The following is a 24,744-nucleotide window of genomic DNA, read 5'->3' on the forward strand; positions in this document are numbered from 1 at the left end:
TTTGTTAATATGTGGCTCTTTTTGGATTCTCAGAAGCTATAGAAATTAAAAATGTAAAACAGGAAATAAGTTTGGGACCATTGTTTTTGTTTACATCCCTCAAAATGGTCTATGGCTAAAATCCACATCTATTTAGGATGAAAAGAATAAAGAAACAATCAAATCAAGGACAAAGGGAATATACAAAAATATTAATAAAAATGTGGTTTTATAAATTGTTCTGAATTCAAAAGTCTGCACCACAAGAGAAACTATAATGTTGCAAACACTTTTGATAAATTCACCAAAGAAAAATACAATTTCTGATTAATTCAAATCAAAATGGCAAATCTACTTATTTTTGTCTGTCAAACATAAAACAAGATACTTTAGCTAATGTTTATGTTGCTTTTTATACAGTTGAAGTCAGAATTATTAGCCCTTCTGTGATTTGTTTTTTTTTTTTCTTTTTCTTAAATGATCCAGAATCAAACAAAAAGTGCTCAGGGGTAGCTTAAACAATGTGTCGGTGCTCTAAAATAAGGGAAAAATATTTAAAGATTTAAATTTTTATTACAAATCTTTTAATATTTTTTCCACATTTTCCGAGTGCCTTGAACAGAATTTGCTGTTTATTTTTCAAATCATGTTTAACAGAGCAAGGAATTTTTAACAGTATTTCCTACAGTATTTTTTTTTTCTGGAGAAAGTCTTATTTATTTCATTTTGGCTAGAATAAAAGCAGTTTAAAATTTAAAAAACATTATCATTAGTGCCTTACGCAATTTCTTTTGATTGTCTATAGAGCAAACCACTGTTATGCAATGACTTGCCTTATTACCCTATCCTGCCTAGTTAAAAAGTTCAAAAGCCTTTAAACTTTAAGCATAATATTAGTATCTTGAAAAATATCTATTAAAATATTTTTTACTGTCATCATGGCAAAGATAAAATAAATCAGTTATTAGAAATGAGTTAATAAAACTATAATGTTTATGAATGTGTTGAAAAAACCCCTCTCTTTGTTAAACAGAAATTGGGGAAAGTATACTGGGGGGCTAATAATTCAGGAGGACTAATAATTCTGACTTCAACTGTACGTAGACCAGGGTCCTAAAAGTACAAAATAAAGTAAACAATATTGGTTATAAGTGAATAAATGTTAAAGCTTGTTTTTGTGTCTCCAGGTATCTCCCGGAGTCCACATCCCTCCTCGTCTCTGCACTTCCCAGGCACCCCCATTCTCCCCCAAACCGCCTCCACTTACTTCCCTCACACGGCCATCCGGTACCCGCCGCACCTCAGCTCTCAAGACCCGCTCAAGGACCTGGTCTCTCTGGCCTGTGACCCGTCCAATCAACAGCCCAGCCCAGTAAGATCATCCCACGAAGCTTCCAGACACAACTCATATGACTTTCTGCATTCATCACACTTACAGATGAGGGTACGTAAAAACAAATCCCGGCATCAGCCTCAATAAATCAGCAGCCATAATTCTGGTAGGAGCCCAATATGAGCCAGTCACAGCTCTGAGCCTGCCGTGTTACTCACTGGATGAGTCAGCTTGACAAATGATTTGAAATGTCGAATTTGTACTTTAAAGAGGTCATATCATAGGCTGTCCAAATTTGAACTTAAAAGTTAAAGACAAAAAAGTGTGGCTTTGATAATCATGTTGTGATATTGCTCAGATGACACGTCAAACAGACACGGTGCTCCTGCCGAATTTCCACTAGTTTTTCCTCCATTTTTTGGGTCCAGATAAACTGAAAATGAGCACTTTTGACTTCTCCCCCAACCTCTCTTTGGCCTGCAGATACCCATACTAGTGAATGCTGCTCTCTCATTGGCTGGATCGCTGATGTTATTTTCAGTCAGAACACAATTTACACAGCATGATTTGAATCGCAGACAGCTCCAGATATTTAGCATGCCAAATATCTCACGAGCATTGTCGACTTATTGGTGATTCTCTCATATCGCGCCCTTGATAGTTCACACTGTGTCGTTGTTACTCACATGAACATATGCAAATCAGTGCTTGATTTCAGGCATTTGTCTGCGATTTCACAAAACCTGTCGAGTCAAAATCGGGGCTAAAATCATGCAGTCTGAACTCGGCATAAGTGGAGGAAATGTGCTCATTTTGAATTCAACTGAATCATTTCTTAAAGAGACAGTTCACCTAAAAATGAAAATGTATCCTTTATTTGCCATCATCGTGTTGTTTTGTTTCATGTCTTTCTTTTGTGTATCGTAAAAGATTTTTTTAAAGAGACATGTATGGAGTCAATCTAGGGCCATATATACTTGCAACATGAAAGTTTTGCAAACAAGCAATAAAGTATTGAGCAAAAAATACGTAAAATAATGCAAATCTAAAGAAACCGCAAAGAGAAAATTGAGTTTTGAGAAAAAAAAAGGAATTTTGCAAACAAAAATAAAGAACTGCGAATAAAAATCAAGTAGTGCAAATTTATATATAATGTATGACTTTTTTCTTATGTATCCATAATTTACATGTTTCTTTGACAAAATAGTATTTAGTTATTAATATTTAGTTTAGGCCAACGCATACTATCAAAATACTATCACAGCGTGTATCTGGAATCATTTCAGAGCATGCAGTATAGTTTCGTACTTTAGCAGTTGGCTTAAAAGATTCACTTAATTCTACAGATCAGAAAGTGAAAGAGAGAGAGATAGAGAGTGGGAAAAAGCTCAAATTTACTGTTCTGGCAGAAAAAAAAAACCTCTGGGAAAACAAATAAATAATAATAAATCCATGTTATGACCTCTTTAAATTACACCAGAAAGGATGAATTACAAGATCAACTGATTACTTCCTGCGTCCTGTCTGTGTGTGTGTCTGTGAGCATGCAAGTGAGTGTTAGAGAGACAGACAGAAGGAAAAAGAGACAGATAAACAAGCCATCATGTGCCCTACATGGATCGTAGCCCATGTAATGTGAGCCAAAAACAGCTGACTGCTGCCTTGTAGAAGCACGCAGCCTCCACGCGGTCAGATTTCACCCTTTCCGTTAAAGCGACCTGCAGTCTAAACAGCGACATCCATCAGCCCTTTCACACACACACTCACAGACAGGAGCTCATCAGCTTCACATGGATGGGGGGGGGGCTTAGTCAGAGTCCAATCAAAAGGGCCACTTGAACTTTATGGAGATCTTCAGTAAAACAAAATTGACTTTACTTTGTTAGCACACACTGTTATTCTTGATGTGAATAATTAATCTGTGCAAGTTAATTAACTGAAAAAAAAACATTAGCTTGAATTCTCTGTCAGTTTGACAGCTTGGCCAGAATAACCACTACTCTCCGACCATTAGGTTGCTGTGAGTGAGAGATGGTGAGGAGGAATGCTAAAATAAAACATCGCCCTCTAGTCAGTATTGTGTTTTACTTGGATATGTGTCACAATACTAAAGTAAAATAGAAACTTTTGGTTCACATGGACTTTAATTGTGCATGCTTATTGCTGAAACCCAATCATTGAAGTCTATTAAAAGCACCAACAATCACCTCATTGGTAAATCTCTAGTACAACAGGTCCTGTCTACATAAGAAAAAAACATAGGGTAAATAACAACTAAATATCGAAAATACTTTCAAAACTTAAAACTTATTCAATACTAGAGATGGCTGACGTTTCGACACAGTTTCGAGATCTCGAAGCGCAAGTGTTTCGAAACACTGCACCGAAGCATGATCTGAAACACCCAAGTGACGTGACTAAAGTGTTTTGAAACCCCTGGTCACGTGACTAAAGTGATTCAAAGCATCGATCAGTTAAGAAGCGTTTCGAGACCTGGCGAATCTGCATGTAACTACCGGGGTCTGTTCCAATATCTGTCTCATATGGCCTGGAGGACTGTGCCTGTACAGGCTGTTACTATACTTCCAATGACTTTTGGGTTCGAATCCCGACTTGTACAAATACTCCTAAATCATGGTTTTATGTATTTTAATCATGTTTCTGTTTTATGGTGTAGCCTAAATAGATTACAGCTGCGGATACGCCATCAATAAAGCATCATTTTTGTAACACTAAAACAATAATACAAATTTTTACAGTACTGTGATGGTTGGGTTTAGGGTTTGGATAGACGTTAATGAAATACAATAAATGGGAAATTTAATGAATAATATAAATAATTCTTGATACCTTCTGGCCACAACTGTGTCTGATCTAGCAACAACCCTGTTTTAATACCAAAACAAGACATATTTATTCACTACGTGTTTATTCGGATGTCAGACCAATGTTGAAACAAAACGAAACAAGAACAAAGCATTACCAACTGGTATTAAAGCATTTCAAAATATCCCCGCATGGAAGTCAGAATCATTAACCGCTCCACTTAATCTCTTGAATAGATACTTCTACAAAGTGGGGTTTAATACCTCAATTTGCTAAAATGTTCTTGCTGAAGCTGTTTCAGTGCAATACATAAAAAATGACCACTAGTTGTCACCGTAGAGTGGGGTTTCGAAACGTTTCGACACATTTGCTTCGACTGTTTCAGTGTTTCATGAAGCCTCGCTTTGCCCACCACTATTCAATACTCACATTTGAGCAGCAACAGTAATGTTCTCAAAACAATCAGAAGCAGAGTGGATCAGTAGCCTAAGTTTACCATATGGTTCCCTCTACCAAACAAGACTCACTTGCTCTATGGTGAGCTGGAATATATCCAGTTCTCACTCCCCTCTAGTGCAACCCAGTGGCCTGTAGTAATATTGCAAACCTGTTTCTTACATCACAAGGATCTAAAACAACAATTAAAGCATGTAACGTTTGTTCGTTACACCCCTAACTTAAAGTTAAAGAGATTTAATTTACTTACATTTACTTAAATAAAAGCATACCAAACCATACCTTACCACAAGTATGTACATATCGCTCTCTGGTGGATACATCATTTGACACGTGTAACAAATTATCAACGTATGTTTGTCCAATGAGCCTGGGTTGCTTTTCATAAAAGAGTGCTCTCTTTATTCATACAATTGAAATAGAAGTTTTGTAATATTCTGATTGATTTAAGTAATTGGTCAAATTAATAATTTAACATAACACAGAAAAAATGAAAAGGCATATATAAAATTGTGCTTATGAAGGAAAACTATATCCCTTGAAATCAAAAGTTCATTTCATTCCCTGATTGTGGCTGTCATTTGAGTCCCATCACTCTCTCCAGCACATTCACCACTGGGATCTTTCTGCCTTCTCTCACTCTTTGGACCAAGAGCTAGCTCTGACTGGATTGTCTCATTCTGACAGTGACATACAGAACCAACAGAAAGTGTGAATGACTTTTCCTCAGGGGTGCCTGTAGGAGAGTCATGTGCCATCCCCACGTCAGACCGAGAGCCTGAGAGAACATGAAATACGGCCAAGAAGTAGGAAATCTCAGTGTCTAGAGGTGTTGCTGATGTTGGCACATAAACGGGGAAAGAAAGAAAGAGAGAGAGAGAGAGACGCGCACATTTCTGAATCTTGCCCTGTGGCAGCCGGGCTCAGCCGATTCTGTAGACTCATTGAAATTCCCAGTACTGCAGTCTGACCGTAGCCAAGCAGTCACAAAGAACAGCCGCACCGACCCACAATGCCGCTGACTCACTCACCAGCTATTGTTGTGCAGGGCAGTGAGTGTGCAGTTTTACCCGGCCAGAATGCAAACGAGAGCCAAACCCTCCGAGAGAGAAAGAGAGCATGATAGAGGGTTTTATGGATTTGCGGCCGGGGTAGAACGACAGAGCAATGCATAATGGGCCGTTCGCTAGAACACTGCACACAACGTTACTCTGTTTCTCCCTCATAACTGCTGATGCCATGAGGAGGTGGAGATACAATGTGCCACTGGACTTTCTACTACTGTTTTTTTTTTAAGGGACACAATTTTTCTTCTATGCATGTCTAATAAAATTAAGTACATTTGAAAACTACAGCATGTTTAGGAAAATCTCTGGAGAACTGAATTTAGGCAGCAAAACATTATCATGTTCAGTATAAAACACGGACACATTTTGAGAGTTTTAGAATCATGGGTTATTAAAGTGCAATAGGTAATGTCTTCAGGGTGGCGTAGTTTGTAGCACTGGGGCATGTTTTCCTCGTGTTTGCGGGGGTTTTCCTCTGAGTGCTCTGGTTTCCCCCACAAGTCCAAAGACATGCGCTTTAGCTGAATTGGGAAAGCTAAATTGTCCGTAGTGTTTGTGTGTATGTCCTGGTCCTCCAGGTTGAGGGTTGAGCATTGAGCTAATAACCTACCTCGTAAAAATTTGATGTTACGAAGCACCAACATAGTGCAGCTAAATATCAACTTCGTTATAAACAGCCCTGGAAAAAAGTAAGGTGATTGCCTTCAGAATCAAACAAATGAAACTTTTTTTGTATCATCACTCACAGTTGATGCATTATGGGTGCTGAAGTTATCCAACCTTTTTGGAGCAAAAGAAATTTCCACAGCCCCTTTTTGTTTTCTCCAAACAACATTGCACCAAATTCATCCTAAAATAATCTTTCTACTGCATAAACAGTCAAGCCTTATTAAAAAAAAAACACATTTTCCTAGTTGTGAATCCGCTTGTTAAGTCGTGATGTATCGGTGACGTGTGGAATACCTTTTCCAGGTCCAAGCTGCCACTCATTTGAATTAATAAAAAATTTGTTTATGATCTTTTTAGTCCTATCACACATCAAAGTGAATTTGATACAAAATCATAGTGTACACAACAGTCTTTGAACTTTTGACAATTTATTTTAAAAAATGAATAACTTTCTGGCTATCCGATATATCAAGCATGGATATATACATTGCAATCGTTATTTTCGAAAGTATTACATTGCTTTCTAAACATTTATTATTACCGTTTGATGAGTTTCCCCATGCAGTTTGAAATGGCACTTGGACACAGAGGCCGCTTCACATGACGTCACACTTAACAAGCGGATAACCACTTTATGTGACACAATAATGTAAACAATACACATAAACAGGGTTTTTTCACTTATCTGCAGAGTATGTGCTCCAACGCAGATGAGGGCAGCAGAGAGAATAATGTCAAACTTTAAAAAAAAATTTGATGTTTTTACTAATACTGTGTTCCATTCAGTGTCAAACTCAACTTTATTTCTAAAGCACTTTCAACCAACCACAATGTGTACTAAAGTGCTCTACATATAAACACAAAAACATGCAAATCAGATGTGATGTTGTTTCTTACTAATTTCTTTCTAAATTTTGACCTATGCATGGAAAATGATGCAAAATTGCACTAGCTTAGGTTTGCATGTGTGCAATCAACAGAGATGGTTATTTACTATTATTTACCCAACTGTCTCTCTCTATTTAACATGTTTTATCTGTAATTTTGAAATCTTTACTGTACTACCAGTAGATCTTTTTACCAAATGTACATTTTCCAGCAAATGCATGAATTGATGAAATGTTTGTCTTGTCTAATTGTCTTTGAGAAGCCAGCATTTAAAGCATAAATATATATGCAGCAAAATACATGTTAACAAAATATGAGCGATATCTGCTCTTTATTTAACAGCTTACAGTATACTCCCAGAACTCTGATGTGTATAAAGATGAATGTTAAATATATAAATAAGGATATAATCCTCATATAAAGCAATGGATTTATTTTACAAGCTCTTTATGATTGTTCTGAAATGTCAAAGTGTTTGGTGAATAAATCTCTCTTTTGATTGAACAAAAGCCATATGAGTAATATGAAAGAGCATGATTATGAGTAAATACTAACAGCATTTTTAATTTTTCTGTAAACTATCCCTTTAACCCCTAGTGTATTGCCAAGTGCTCCTTGAATAATGCATCTTTACCAGTGTTGAAACATTTTAGTTTTGTTGTGTTGTTCCAAGTAGCATGTTGGAATCCTCACTTTTTAAACAAAATGGAACACTGCATTAGTGCGCCAAAACTGACCTACATCAACAGCTGTTAAAACCTGCCGTGATGTCAGCCATGCTATATAGCTTATAGTCCATGAAATTGGCAAGTATTATAGTAGAGATTTTGCCATAAAATGATCAAATCTATCAGCTGGCCACGGGGATAGTAGATGCATGTATTGTGATGTTAGCTGTGTAGAGGCAGTGAGGTGTCCCTCCCCTCAGTGGCTCACTGTTGCCCTCTCTTCCTCTGCAGCTGAATGGCAGTGGTCAGGTGAAGGTATCCAGTCACTACATCTCCTCTCAGATGCTGGCCCCCCCACCACCCCCCGGCCTGCCCCGTCTGACGCTGCCCCCAGAGTCCAAATCCAGCACCACCTCTGCAGACGCAGCCTCCAGCTCACCCACATCCCCCAGTAAGTGGGACGATTTCAATCCGTCTGTCCGTCCAATCGCAATCTCTGTCCCACCTCTGACAGGGCACCAAACCTTTAGCCAAAAAACAAGCAAACAGTAGCACACACACATAAACAGTTGGAGATTGATGCAGTAGACATTTTTAGATTCATTACAGTGGCTCAAAGAATAATAAATCCAGTGAAACTAATTGAAGTGAAAGGGAAGATGGCTGGCTCAGAGTTAGTGGTCTGGCTTATGTCACAAATCATTTACATTTATCGCAACATACACAGTGTACAGATTCATGTTTGGTCATCCAATAGCCCCTCAAAGAAAATAAAGCATTTCTTCACATTTTACACAGACTCGGTTTTGTTCTAAACGTTTATTCATTTCTTTCTTCTGCTGAACATTCATTCATTCATTCATTTTCTTGTCGGCTTAGTCCCTTTATTAATCCAGGGTTGCCAAAGTGGAATTAACCGACAACTTATCCAGCACATTTTTACGCAGCGCATGCCCTTCCAGCCGCAACCCATCTCTGTAAAACATCCACACACACACACACACACACACACACACACACACACACACTACGGACAATTTAACCTACCCAGTTCACCTGTACCGCATGTCTTTGGACTGTGGGGGAAACCAGAGCAACCGGAGGAAACTCAGGCGAATGCAGGAAGAACATACAAACTCCACACAGAAACTGAGCTGAGATTCGAATCAACGACCCAGCGACCTTCTTGCTGTGAGGCGACAGCACTACCTACTGCGCCACTGTGTCGCCTCTTCTGCTGAACATAAAACAAGATATTCTGAGGAATGTTGGGATAAAAACATCCACTGACAAAAATATACTATGGAAGTCAATAGCCGCTTTTGGCCAACATGCTTCAGTATGTCTTCCTATGTGTTTAACAGAAGAAAGACACTAAAATTAGTTGGGCAAAAAGTAAATGATGGCAGAATTGTCCTTTTTCTGTGAAATATCTCTTTGATGAGTCTTGGCTCCTTTAATGGTGTATGCGCTACTATTCATGCTACACATAAAAATACCGTAATACAGCTTTTCACTATAGGAATACATCACATTTACTTGTAATAATGTGTGTGTGTGTTTGTGTGTGTGTGTGTGTGTGTGTGTGTGTGTGTGTGTGTGTGTGTGTGTGTGTGTGTGTGTGTGTGTGTGTCTGTGTGTCTGTGTGTGTCTGTGTGTGTGTCTGTGTGTGTGTCTGTGTCTGTGTGTGTGTCTGTGTCTGTGTCTATGTGTGTGTGTTCAGGTGAAGTCTTATTAGCCCCTCTGAATTATTAGCCCCCGTTTATTTTTCCCCAATTTCTGTTTAATGGAGAGAAGATGTTTTTCAGCACAATTCTAAGCATAATAGTTTTCATTACTCACTTCTAATAACTGATTTATTTTATCTTTGCCATGATGACAGTAAATAATATTTGACTAGACAGTGTCTTCAAGACACTTCTATACAGCTTAAAGTGACATTTAAAGGCTTAACTGGGTTAATTAGGTTAAATAAACAGGTTAGGGTAATTAGGCAAGATTTTGTATAGTGATGGTTTGTTCTGTAGACTATCGGAAAAATATAGCTTAAAGGGGCTAACAATTTTGTCCTTAAAATGTTGTTTAAAAAATAAAAAACTGCTTTTATTCTAGCCAAAATAAAACAAATAAGACTTTCTTCAGATGAAAGAATATTATAAGACATGCTGGGAAAATTTCCTTGCTCTGTTAAACATCATTTGGGAAATATTTTTAAAAAATAAAAATAAAGAGGGGCTAATAAATCTGACTTCAACTGTGTGTGTGTATATATACACACACACACACACACACACAGTTGAAATCAGAATATTATAATATATATATATATATATATATATATATATATATATATATATATATATATATATATATATATATATAGGTGGCGCAGTAGGTAGTGCTGTCACCTCACTGCAAGATGGTCGCTGGTTTGAGCCTCTGCTGGGTCAGTTGGCGTTTCTGTGTGGAGTTCTCCCTGCGTTTGGGTGGGTTTCCAAAAAGACATGCGGTACAGGTGAATTGGGTAGGCCAATTGTCTGTAGTGTATGGATGTGTGAATGAGTGTGTATGTGTTTCCCAGTGATGGGTTGCAGCTGGAAGGGCATCCGCTGTGTAAAGCATATGCTGGATAAGTTGGCGGTTCATTCCGCTGTGGCGACCTTAGATTAATAAAGGGACTAAGCCGAAAAGAAATAGATATATAGTATATACACTGTATTGACCTTATTCTAAAATGCGTAAGTGCGCCTGTTTTCGCGATTGTCTTAGAACTTCCGTTTCAGTCGCCTATGGGAGAAATGACAAGGAATAATAAACAGCAAAAAACGGTCAAACTACTTGCTCTACAAACAAATGTTTGCATGACTATACAGACCAAGTAGAATAATATAACAAGGAAATATCAGTTTGCAACATCAAACAGCGAAACGAGCAGTTTTTAATGTCTAAAAATGAATGGAAGTGAATGAGACCGGAAGTCTCGTGCCAAAAAGATTCAAATGGCAGCGTCCGCTCGTCTGCGGAGAATAAGGTCAATATACTGTATATATTTTATTTTTTACATTTTCCAAATTATGTTTAACAGAACAAGGAATTTTTCATAGGATTTCATATAACTTTTTATTACTTATTATAATATTTTTTTCTTCTGGAAAAAGTCTTATAGTTTTATTTTGGCTAGAATAAAAGCAGTGTTTCTTTTTTAAAACCATTTTAAGATCAATATTATTAGCCCCCTTAAGCAATATATTTTTTCAATTATCCACAGAACAAACCATCATTATGCAGTGCCTTGCCTAATTACCCTAACCTAACTTAATTAACCTAGTTAGGCTTTTAAATGTCACTTTAAGCTGAATGCTTATATCTTGAAAAATATCTAGTAAAATATTATGTGCTGTCATCATGACAAAGATAAAAGAAATCAGTTATTAGAAATGAGTTATTAAAACTATTATATGTAGAAATGCGTTAAAAATAAATGTTCTTTCCGTTAAACAGAAATTGAGGAAAAAATATTACAGAGGGGCTAAAAATTCAGGAGGGCTAAAAATTTTGATATATCTATGTTTCAGTGAGAAAAACACAGTAAGCGTATTTCCTTTAGTAACTTGTACAAACACAAATACATTTAGATGACAAGTCGATCAGCTTTAATGGGCCAGTGCTTGCCGCCCTGTCCATTAATCATGCTAATTTAATTATTAATGCAGAGAACAGCTCAATATATTGGCCATCCGCTCTGCTGCAGAATCCCAGATGATCAATCGCCTCGATACGCCATCTCACACAGACAGATTCAATGATCAGCAGGATTATTCAGCTAGAATCGCGTCTCGTAATCAAGTCCGCTTATTCAAAGAGCCATCTGATAAAGATGGATGTGGAGATTTTTAATTTGTGTGTTTACCAACAGGGGAGAATTTCCTGAGAAACATAAAGCTTCTGTAATTGCAGATATTATGCTCTTTGAGAGATGAAGGCGCACATTCCCTAACAACAGGCTGGATTTACATAAACAGACAACAGAATGAGCCTCCGCCAGACATTGTATTTATTTACACAGTCTAGCAGTAACAAATACAGAAACCGTGACCAACTGCTGCAATTCAATTCAGTGTCTGAGTGAAACAGATGCAAGCCATAAACACTTACTGCAGTTAAGATCTCAACTGAATATAGTAATGAATAACTGTGTGATTTAAACACAGAATCACCAGCATTTTAGACATATTCTATCAGTTTATTTGTGTATGTGGCATGTCATAAAACAGCTTTTGGGAAAGTTATGAAATTTGGCACAGAAATAGAAGGTTACTCAATGTTAACCGCTGTAAACCTAGAATCTTAAACTCTTTAACACCACCAACTACTCAATTTTGCACCGATATTTACGTTAATTCAATTTCTTGGCTAATGGCAAGTCGATTAACATCATTTATTTACATTTTAATTGTTTTAGATTGTCAGAAAAGATTTTAAGTTTAATATTTTAGGCATTTAGTCAAATTTGGGCAACAGCCATTTTGACTATTATAGTAAAAGGCTGTATCTTATGAATACATTGAAGTCGCATCCCAAATGACACTCTAAACGCTATTCACTTATGAAATTATAACCTCAACCATGTAGTGTATGAGTTTAGTGTCATCCCAAATGGAACGCTAATGATTTTTTTGCTAATGGAAATTCAAACTGCTTCCCAGTTGACCTTTACCGGTTGCCAGATTAGTGAAATAAATTAGCAGACTACTAAGTAGTGCCTCTCAGGAGTACAAGCAAATTCACTAGGGAGTCATAATTGCATAGGTTGGAGAATTCTGCTTGCAAAATCAAACTTAATAAAGTAATCCAACATCAGCGCTCGATAGCTCTGATAGCAAAGCTGCAACTGTTGAGTGTATAAAGTGTTCAACATCACGCACTTCTATTTGTATAGGTTAGATTGGTGTATCATCCAGGTATTAAAGATGCTCACTGTGAATGCATTACTTTCTTATTTATACTATAAAATGGTGTAGAATAGTGCGTAAGTAAGTGATTTGGGATGCACCAGTAATGTTATGAAGTGTGATATTTATTTTTGGGCACCAGTCCCTGAATCATCTTGTTAAATTTTATACAAATTATACACAAAGCATAAAAAAGTGCTGGTAAAAAATGACAATTTTTGTTGGGTTTATCATCCAAATAATGTGATGCTAAAAATGTATTTGCTGTGGTTTTATTTAGAATCTGTTTAAAACAATGTCACATATTGGTCAATATCAATGCGCATTTACATCCAGGGCTGGATTAATATAAGGGCTAGCCGTTGCTGAAACCCCAGGGCCCGCAGGAAGAGGGTACCCTTGATTGGCTGATTAATTAATTTTAATACCTCTTTTCGTTATGCTTTCACATATGAAGAATTAATTTTAGCTCGCTGCTGTTTAAAAACAGTGACATTACTAAACTATATGGCTCGAAGTAGCTGTAGCTCAATAGGAGTTTTAAATAGCCCTATTTATTCCCCAGTAAGGCTGAACAGATGTTCTGTTTTCCCCGGGAAAGTCTTTTATTTCCCGGGACAGTCACTTACTTCAGCTCTACCATGAGAATGGTACAGTCAAAGGTAACCAAGTGCAAAATAAAACTAAAACAGTATCCGTTAATAACATGCGGTATGAGAAGCCGAGATAGATGGAACCATGCAGAATGGACTCATAACGGAAGTGTTCAACCAAATTAAATGCAGGTAGCCTGCACACACAGTTATCAAAATTTCCATCACTGTTGAGTATCTACCTTAAGAAAATACATGGTTTAAGTCTTAACTGAACCAGTTAAAAAGCAAACTTTTAAATAAACGAATTTCATTAGTAATAATCCTGAGCAATGAAATACTGGTGCTGGCTTTCATCAGACAATATATCTGAGGTAAAAAAAAAAAAAAAAAGCTAACCTTCTGTAATTGATTGACTCTACAATACGGGAAATTAGAAGCATGGATTTTAAAGATATTTGAGAGATTTCTGCTCAGCTAAAGTATAAAGTAATTTTTTAAAAACCTACCCTATTTAAAGTATTTATTTTAAAGCTCTCATTTAGGAAGTAATGCAAATGTGTTTTTTATTATTATGTTGACAGGCTTTTTCAAATTGTAAAAGTTTATGTGAATTATTATGTATGCTTGTATGCATACTTTAGTAAAATAGAAAACATTTATAATATTCTATTATAAATCAAGTGGGAAATTAAATTTCAAGCAAATTAATAATAAAATAATTTAAATAAATAAATGGGCATAAAATAAATAGAGCCTTTGGGTTTGCTATAGCCTCAGGGCCCAATATGTTCTTAATCCAGCCCTGTTTACATCATAATGCAATGGTTTGTGTTTTTACCTGTTTTTCAGCATACTCTGCTCCCGGGACGCCACCTGCCAACCGCCCCTTCGTAGGAATTGGTTCTCGAGACCCTGGCAGTCTGTATCAGGCACAGGTATCACAGTCTAAACCTCCTTATACACTTCATTCATCCACACACACACACCTCATTATAAACTAAAGTGAATAAATGCATTTTAACTACTGGAAACTTTGACTAAAAAACATTCGGAAACTTAATTTCAAGCAGTCCTGGAAAATTTCCCTTGAACCCCAGTGGTCTGAGCTAGTGTGGACCCTCAGAGAGACCCACGTCTGCTCTGTTCAATTATACATCACAAATGAGCAGATACTGGATCCACCGCAAGACCAACCACATGTAGTCTTTCACATTAAAATATACAGCCAATGCACATGCCTCAACCAATATGTGCTGGACTCATCATAGAACGTCTGGAGCACTTGATTTGAAAACAAGACAAAAACGATTAAAAAATGTTTGGCAGTATAAAATAATAATCAAACTTTTATATTTGTTAATGATAAATTTGGTTTCTATTCAAAATCTATACCTAATTTTTAAAATGTGCAAAATAAATTCAAAATTAAATCAAATTAATTGTTGATGGATGATTACATGTACATTTTTTTTATTTCAAGTATATTTTAAGCCAAAATATTAAAAATAAAATTATCCTGTTCTGTGCTTTGACAAAAATCCAGGCCCAAAAGAGCATCAAACTTTTTTTATTGATTTATTTTGTCCTTTTCATACAAAAAAATCAGCGGACAATCAGATCTAATCTTACATACCTCTAAAATAAATCCTCAATCTGGCATCTTTTATCCTCTGAAGCTATAGGCCATACATTCCATGCATAAAAGTAACCTACGTAGTAATAATAATTATTAAAAATAAATATAATTACAAAACACTAACAAATAATTAGGATCTTAGGTAAACATGACAGACAGACAGATATAGATCGATGGATGGATGGATGGATGGAAAGAAAGAAAGAAAGAAAGAAAGAAAGAAAGAAAGAAAGAAAGAAAGAAAGAAAGAAAGAAAGAAAGAAAGAAAGAAAGAAAGAAAGAAAGAAAGAAAGAGAATCTGCCAATTTAGTAATTAGCAATGTAGAGCTGCCCTAAATGAGCCGTAGAAGGGTCTTGGTTCAGTAATTCCTAAACTCTGTGTGGTTTGTCCAGGGATTGCAGGTAAAAGCTCAGCTCTGGAGGTGAATGGTCCATACGCCTCTGCTGCATTGCAGTGTTTTCAGCTCCATAAAACACTAAATGCACTTGACTGAGAGAGAGACAGACAGAGGAGTGACTAGTGTGTGTGTGTGTGTGTGTGTGTGTGTGTGTGTGTGTGTGTGTGTGTGTGTGTGTGTGTGTGTGTGTGTGTGTGTGTGTGTATGATGTCCTTTCTGAAAACCTCCAGCTGACAAACAGACACAACAGTGCAGCTTCTCCAGTATCTGTTGTTTTTCTGTTGAAGTTTTGTGTCTGTCAGCGGGGGAACGCGTGTCTGTGTCCCGGAGAGAGTATCATGAGCTCAGAGCAGGAGAGGTGAAGAGTTTTTGGGATGCTCACGTCCAGGTCTGTCTGGCTGCTATAGAGGAAACCAGACATGATGTCATTGTGGGAAGAGCTGTGCTTGAGGGAGTGAAGCAAGAAGAGTCCACTGCAGACCAGTCACATTGACCAATAACACGGCACTGCACAGAGAATCACTAACTGTACAAACAGTTAGATTTTTCTTCCACTGACAAAAAAAAAAGTTTATAGCTGTTGGATTTTTTTTTTTTTTTTCATGGGCCAGAACTAATTAAGATGACTATCGAAAATATTTTTCACTATTTATAGCAAGTTCCTGCAGGACTCAAAAAAAAAAAAAAATATATATATATATATATATATATATATATATTTTTTTTTTTTTTTCATGCATCTTTTTATTTTTTGAGTATTTTGAGATTTGGGGTTATATGGATTGTCATAGTGTTGTTGTTGTTTTTTATATAAAGAGTAATTTCACTCTATCAGTTTGTCCCTGTAGGTTTAAATTACAATCTGTATTTATAATATTCAAATTTAAAATAGCTGTGTAGTTTTCTGAAAACAATATTTTATTTATATCCATATATATTTTGAAGTTGTTGTTTTAAATTTTTTTTACAGGTTTACATTTTTAAAATGAGACGAAAGTCATTCGTTAAAGCTATTTTAAAATTAAAACTATTAGAAAAATGTGAACAGAAAAAAATTAAGGACTAATAGACATTATGGAAGTAAACAGTAACTTAAGTGATGTTTATTTATAAACTAATTTCGAGAGGATCAAGTGCTTATGATTGACCACGGCTGGTCCTGCACTAGCTATCATATGGTGTACCAATCAGGCGAATCCAAACGTACATAAATAACCAGTTTCCTTACCTTAGGCATCTCCGCATTGAAGAACCCTCCTATCTACCCCTACTCCTCCTCCTCCTTCCAAGACTAATCTAGAACAGGGCAGCACAGCAGCTCAGTGGCTAGCACTGTTGCCTCATAGCAAGATGTTCACTAGTTCGAGTCCTGGTCGTTGCTAGTTGACGTTTCTTTGTGGAGTTTAGCTGTTCTTCCCATGCTCACCTGACTTTTCGCCAGGTGCTCCAGTGTCCAAAGACATGCAGTATAAGTGAATTGAATAAACCAAATTGAGACAGTATATGAGTGTGTTAGCACTGGGCTTTAACCTCATAACCATATTCTAGTATAGTTAGTGGTTCATTCCGCCATGGCAACCCTTTATAATCAAGGAATAGGCTGAGTGAACGAATTCGGGGGAGCTCTCAGGACATACCGGTGCTCAGACTGCCGATGAAATGGGAGGGAGCCCCGGGCTCAAGGTTCTTCTGAGCTCAGGGCTCTCTGCCGGGACAGCATGTCAAACACACTTTAATATCAATCATCAGCTGTGAACCGATGAAAACTGATCAAGTGTGAACTCTTGAAATTGTAATTTAAGCAGTGTTATTTCAAAACTAATAAAACAAAAAATTAAATACAGTTAAATAAATCTAGTTCAAAATTTCAACAGCAATTGAGATAATATTAACAAAAAGAACAAGTTTCCTTTTTTCTTAATTTATTAGTAATATAATATCAATTACTCTAATACAACAGCCTGTATTTTATTACACAAAGCAATATTTTTATATAAATATATATTTATAATAATTATAAGCCTCATTTTAATATCTTTTTTTTCTTTCTGTCACTCTCTCTCACTCTTTGTATCCAACTCAAAAGTTTAATGGACTTGTGTTGTTTTCTTTCCTCTGATGAAAAGCGCATGCTACTAACAATCTTTGTTTTTGGAGAAGCTTGTGTTTCAGCCTCACCTCCAGAAGCAGTGTAATTAAAGGCAGAGACTGCCATTTGTTAGGCCCTTGTGGTCTAATATGTCCCCCTTGCTGGCCGGTGAAGCCGCCCTCGTCTCAGCTTTATATTTTTATAACCTAAACCACCTGTCACCAAGACAAAGCCTGGAGCTTTTATAGGGAACTAAATATTTTGTTTGGAGTGAACGCCTGAGCACTGTTTTCCTGGGCTCTGATGGTCTCTGTGTCCTCAGCAGTGCTGTAGTGAATAATAAGGAGAAACACCTTGAACCTGTATGAGGAAATAATACCAGAGCACTTTCACTACATCTGCCGTTACACAGTGAAATATGTGACATTTACTATTCGAATTACTAATAAAAAATATACGTGGGGTGGCTCAGTAGTTAATGCTGTCACCTCACAGCAAGAAGGTCTCTGGTTTGAGTTCCGGTTAAAAAACAGAGCTGTATTTGTTAACATCAATTATTGTTTTGTGAACTAACAAAAACAATGTACTTTTTACTTACACAAATTAACACAAAGGTTAGGTTACGTTACTTTATTTATACCCGAAATTAGATTTGGTTTGCAGTCAAGAGTCCTCATTTCATAACAGTGATACACAAAAAAAAAAACTCACATAGTGAGTTACCTAAACATTCACTCTAACACTTTGTGTTCGGTTAAAAAGTTAAGGATCCAGTCTACCAGGTTATTGTCAAACTTTTCCAGCAGTCTACTAAATAAAATGTGAGGTTGAATATGTTAAAAGCAGTGTAAAAGTCGCCAAACAAAAGTCTGGCAATTGAACAATTTTATTTCAAAATAGGTTAGACAAAGTAACTGTGGCATGCTCTATTCTTAGATAGGGCCTATTGGCAAACTGCATAAGATCAAGTGCATACTCGGTTCTTCTCAATATTTCAGACCTTACAAGCTTTAAAAACTTTCCTCACAATTGATGTTAAGGCTATGAGTCTAAATTCATTAAAGATTTGGGGAGAGTTAAATTTGGGAACAGGGAATACCACAGTATCCTTCCAAATTGTGGGTACTTGTTGTTCTAGATATCTATTTAAATGTTTTCAAAAATTGGGCTTAGTTCCATTGCACAGATTTTAAGTGTGTGACATGACCACAAATATTTTCTGGTCCATTGCTCTTGTTCACTCTTACTGAGAGGAAGGCCTTATGCACATCTGTTTGTTAATAAAGTGCTGTCCACCTGTGAGTTTACTATTTATTTCCTCAATATCCCTGGTGAAATCTTAATTATTAAAATTATTATAAAATTGGTGAAGACCATTGGCTAACTCAAAATCAGTGCTGTAGCATGCTAAATTAATCAGGCTGTTACTCTTTGGATTGTGGAGGCCTGTTATGATTTTCAAACAGTCCCCGCCTGAACCAAGCTTATTTGTAGCAATCTTGTTTTCTAATTTAGTTTTCTAATTTTGTTTAGCCAGGACAGCCTTTGTTTCTTTTGAATCAGAAATGCAAATCAGAAGTGGCTCCTTGTTTAAAAAACAATTCATTTTTCTGTATGCAGGATTTGACTGAGTTTGATACCCACGATTTGCTGTCAGAGTAAATCTTTACCTGGCTGCATGGAATAAATATGTCTCTGCAAAAAGCCACATTGGAGCATACAGTATCGGCAAACATATCAAAGTTAACACCACAGGACTGACAATCTTGTATGTAATTGTGAAACTTACGTCAAATATCTTTTTCTTTTAAATATTATTGTATCATTTGGTTATGTGATTTTTTTTAACAAGACAGTTATTTGAAAAGCTGAAATATAAAAAAAATGATGTATGCTAGAAAAATATAAACAAAACAAAAATGTTAATTAAATTAAAGTTGAGGATGAAGCACTAAGTAAATGAGCGAAAAGTAAATTAAATGTACTACTGGCTACTAAACGGTAATAGTACTACTACTAAATAGTATTATTTAGAAAGAAAATTTGGTCCCACTTTATATTGTGGCCTTAACTAATATGTACTTACACAGGAATTAATAGTTTACTATAATGTACTTGTGTAAATACATGTATTTACTGTGTACTTATGCTTGATTAAATACCAGTATGTAATTACATCTGTAATTAACTTTTGTAATTACATTTGTAAATACAATGTTGACCATCCCTTACACCTTAACCCACCCTTAAACCTACCCATACCAGCAAACCTGTCCATAACAAAACCTCTATCCCAACTCAAGAGCACCACAAGTGTTCTCAAATACATTATAAACACAGTAAGTACATTGTATTTATTTTCTGATAAAAGTACATAGTAGTTAAGGCCACTTAATATAAAGTGGGACCGAAAATTTTATAAAAATGGCTAAACTAATTTTAAAAAAATGTAAAAATGAAAGAAAAACTAATAATGCTAATAATGAAAAATACTAGTGAGACTTTATTTAAGGTGCCTTTGTTTTGCTTGTTTCATTAACTTACTATTGTGATGACAATTAATTATGCATAATTAACTAATTTTAAATCTAACCCACATTCTAACACTAACCATATAGTAAATACTAGGCATAGGATGATAACCGCTTTCAAGGTATACCATGGTTTGGAAGAGTCAAGGTTTTAAAATCACTAAAATTGTCTGCTAAACTGTGCCTAAGGAATGTGTAAGATTTTTTTTTTATAAATTTTTTTAGGACACTGGTATCCTCTGCAGATATCCAAAGATGCCATTTAAAATAGTAAATAAATCAGTGTTTTTGAAACTAATGAAGACAGAAGTCAATGATTCATTTGAATTATTTAGCCTGACATGTTTACTCCTCCAAAATACTATAAATATATTGTGTTCAAAAAGGGGAAAAACAGCTTCAGTTTTTTTACCCATTTAAAGAGATTATATTTTAGAGCAGCAATCACAACATTGTGAAACCGTGATATTTTTATCCAAGGTTATCATACCATCTGAATTTTATACAATGCATGTAGTTAATTAACAGTAACCAGTAGTTAAAGTATAGTTGTACTATAACAACAACACATTAAAATAAATTGTAAGAATATTATTTTAATAAATGTTTTTTTTCAATATTTACTAACACAACATTAATATATTTGAGTATTTGTTAAAAAACATTATACATGCTGTAAAATTATACTTCTTATTTATAATTTGTGATGGCTAATGCATTATCTAATATTAACAATTAAATTAACAACAAATGTTACATTTCTTCATTCATATTATCCTTCCATAACTGATGTGTTTATTGTTTTACTAATCAGCCTTAATTTGCTTGATCTGATTCAGCTCACCAAGATAACCGACCAATGAAAACATTTATAAAGAAAGCAAACAGTATGGTATTTCATGGCCCGCTTGGGCAATCTCAAATATCTGCTTGATATACCATCTGCTTCACTAGTGGCTTTGAACTGGTTTGCATGTATCAACATTTGGATAAATGGATCTGATAATGATCATGCACTTGGCCTGTTTCTCTCAGGCTTCACCGCATCAATCAAAGGAATAACAAGGGCAGACGCTGCACATGACATTTTCACATAAGATATTTTGATCATATTTAAGTGTAAATACTAAGCAGGCCATCTGTCTTTGAGGAGAGACGAGAGATTATCGCAAAAACATCACAACCAAGAAGAGGGGCATTTACTGCGGTACATTTTCCAACCAAAGAAAGGATCGAGTTTCTATAACATGCACTGGAAATATATTAAATCTGCCTCTCTAGAGGAAAAGGACTGTAGATTCATCTCATCAAGAGACATTTTTGGTATAGTAAAATGACGTATTGGCACTTGAATGCAAAGCCAAGATGATATCCAGAGCTCTGGAGTTTACATGTGTATTATATATGTGTATATATCAAAGAAATTAAAACTAGAGAACAACCTACAATTTCCTAAATGTTTAGGTCAATGCTTAGGCCTATTTGAAGATACATTTACAGGAGTGAAGTGTCATTTTTACAACATTTCCAAATAAATACAGTATATGAATGCTTAAATGCAGTATTAAAAGCTTAAATGTGTTATTTTAGAGAGAGTTAGACAATATACCTCCCTGCTATTGGTGTCAATTCAATTTATCTTTATTTCTATAGCTCTTTTACAATGTAGATTGTGTCAAAGCAGCTTAACACAGAAGTTCTAGTAAAGGGAAATTGAACAAAAATGGGAACTGGTGGTTTTGTAGTTATCTGACAGACCCTGACTTTGTGACTTCAACCATCAGCTTTTCAGATTAAGCCAAAGTGATCAAGGGTGCGTCTCAATCAGCTTTCTTATTCAGCATACAGCGCACTGATTAGGGAGTCAAACACTTTAAGGGATTTCTCAATTCTTTCAAAGTGCTGAAATATTTGCAGTGGACTGTGAAAAGAGAAAGTTGACGCTCACCATGTTCCCTTAAGTTCTGAAGCGCTAATTATGAATCATGTCAACCAACTCACTGAACATAGCAAAATACAATATATGGTTTATTTAAATAGAAGCTGTTATTTATATTTAACCTAGTGGGGGTTAAATATATGGGTCTATATTTAACATAGACAGGTACAGAACAATCTAGAAATATTTTTGATTGTTTCACGTACCAGCAGCAGTACAGTCATTAATCAAATTATTTATATATAATGATTTTATAAAAATGTAAATTCATTTTAAAAAGGTGTGAAATAAATTCCAGTTTTGTCACACTCTGTCACGCCGAGCGAAAGGAAAAGAATCAACAAAAGAATCCAACTGCAAGTGTAGTTTATCTGTGAAGCAATCGCAAAAGTGCAGATCAAAAACAAAACAAACAGAGTTCAAATGCAACAGTCGCTACAGGAATGAGTACTGGAAAGTCTCAGTTGGATATCAAAGCACAGGAAAAGTCCAACGCACAAAGCCACTGAGAGTCCTGACGGAAACACAGAGAGTAACATGAAATAATCACAATGAACTGACATCCTGCATCCCAAATCGCGTACTTCCATACTGTTTTGCATGTGAAAAACAGTATGTGAGCAAAGTAGTAGGAGTGCGAATTCATAGTATTTGAGAAATAGTACTCGAATAACCTGCTACTTCCAGCAAGATTCTAAAGCGCACATCCAATAGATACTAAACTATCCCATGAGGCCAATTAAGGAAGAGAATAATGGAAATAACAACATGTATTTTGCAATTATGTAGTATGTCCCAATTCCATTCATACTATACAGAACATCCTTTTCTAACAGTCATGATGAAAGTTCTTATATTCAAACGTAATACCTACTTGAGTGGTAGGTGATTTTGGACACAGCCTCAGTGTTCCTACGTGTAATGAATGCATGTAAATGATCTACTGATTCACGAGCTAGGAAGCTCTTTAGGCCATAACAGCCATAACAAGTATAAGAATATTACATCTATGAAGTGTTCTAAAAATTCACAAAAACAAACTTTGGTATCTACCTTGGATGTCCCCGCAAGTATAGCAATACCATTATATTTTGTCATTAGTGAGTTCCCCATGAGGAAAATGTAAAATGAAAATGTAAAATTGTAGAATGTTTTCTGTAAGGGTTGTTTTTAAGGGTCAAATATTATTTACTCTCATCATGGCAAAGATAAAATAAATCAGTTATTAGAAATGAGTTATTAAAACTATTATGTTTAAAAATGTTTTGAAAAATCTTCTCTCCGTTAATCAGAAATTGGGGAAAAAATAAACAGGGGGGCTAATAATTCTGACTTCAACTGTATGCGTATATAGATATATTTATTAATTAACTGCTGTTAATTTACTCTTTTCAGACCAATTAAGATGCACTGCAAGTGAATTTTTTCTTCTGTAAAAAATTATAGATGATTTACAGCTGAAATCATTGTGCTTCAGCATCATAAAGTGTAGGTCAACAGCAGAACAAACAGCAAAACTAAATGAATACATGTGGCTCCTGCTAATACATAAAGGCCTTATGAAGCAAAACAATCAGTGTGCAAGAAACTAAACATGATTTACAACATTATTAATTTAATACACATCCTCAGCAAGTGCTACTGAACTTGTGTTGGTTCTTTTGGGTTGAACTATGCCTTGGCTCCAGAAGTCCAAATCGACTTCATTAAGCAAAGACTTGAAAGATGTTGATGCACTGTATGATTATAGTTTAATATTGTGGCATGTAATTTTAGATACCTGGTCGTGCATGTGGTCCAGATAGTGAAACTGCTCCTTGATCAATGAACAAGAGCTGCCAGCACTCCTTGGCGCCACTGCTGTTTTTATACTGAAATGTGTCAAAGGATTTTAACTCCGATTCTCAAGGCTGTGTGCTAATATCTGGCCATTGCATTGTGGATTTGGGCAGCAGTTAGTCTGTGGTTTGGTGCTGTGCAAGAATCAAGTCATCAATCTGATGTATACAAACTTTTCAGCAGGGAGTAGGAACAAATTTTCCTTTTTTAGCATTATTAAATCAATACATTAGAGGGTAGTTAAAGCCGTCTGCTGGACTGCTGTGAAATTACTTAAACCTTAGTGGAAAATATTGAGCCAGGAACTTATGGCATGAACCCCTCTTTTTTCTGTTTTTAAACCTTGTCAAGTTTTAAAAAGACTTCAGCGGTCTGTGAACGAAAGCCAAAGTCCTGTTTTGCTTTTAAATGGTTTGGGTGGGATCCTGCTAAGCTCTCTCTCTCTCTTTCTCTCTCTCTCCCCCTCTCTTTGTCTGGCATTCAGAGCTTTTTACAGTGTATTAGTTTTAATAGATTCCTCAATTCTGGCCCTCAACTAAGTGTTCGCTGCCCATTATCAGAAATGGCCTGATTGTAATGAAATTGGGTTCTTTTAAATTATTTGTATGCTTATGAATAGGATTTTTTTAGAATTAGAAAAACAGTAAAAATTATTGCGATGATGAAATTCACCAATGTTGAAATAAAGTTTTATTTAATTAAACACACTTTTGCTGAAAACTAGTTTCCTAAAACAAATCTTACTGACCCCAAAAGAGTAAACATTACTCATAAACAAAATACTTTATTGTGTATCATCTTATCAAAAATATGTTTATTCTTAATGCTGATATTAAACGGGATCTTAATCTGTGTATTTAAAAAGTGTTTTTAAAATA

General features: G+C 35.7%; 1 protein-coding gene across 32 annotated transcripts in view; it reads left to right on the plus strand.

The window, feature by feature from the left end:
- Positions 1–24,744, plus strand: part of nfic (nuclear factor I/C) — a 223,466-nt gene that overhangs the window by 195,466 nt on the left and 3,256 nt on the right. For 12 of the 32 annotated variants that reach the window (XM_087264528.1, XM_087264527.1, XM_087264526.1 and 9 more), the window contains 3 exons: positions 1,167–1,351; positions 8,178–8,337; positions 14,284–14,369. In XM_087264528.1, the coding sequence (XP_087120654.1) occupies positions 1,167–1,351; positions 8,178–8,337; positions 14,284–14,369 (431 nt within the window). Of the gene's footprint in view, positions 1–1,166; positions 1,424–8,177; positions 8,338–14,283; positions 14,370–24,744 lie in introns of all 32 variants that reach the window. The other 20 variants (XM_087264522.1, XM_087264523.1, XM_087264521.1 and 17 more) reach the window with 2 other exon arrangements.

Source organism: Danio rerio, chromosome 8 (assembly GCF_052040795.2).
Source record: "Danio rerio strain M-AB ecotype USA chromosome 8, GRCz13ab, whole genome shotgun sequence".
Lineage (NCBI taxonomy): Eukaryota > Metazoa > Chordata > Actinopteri > Cypriniformes > Danionidae > Danio > Danio rerio.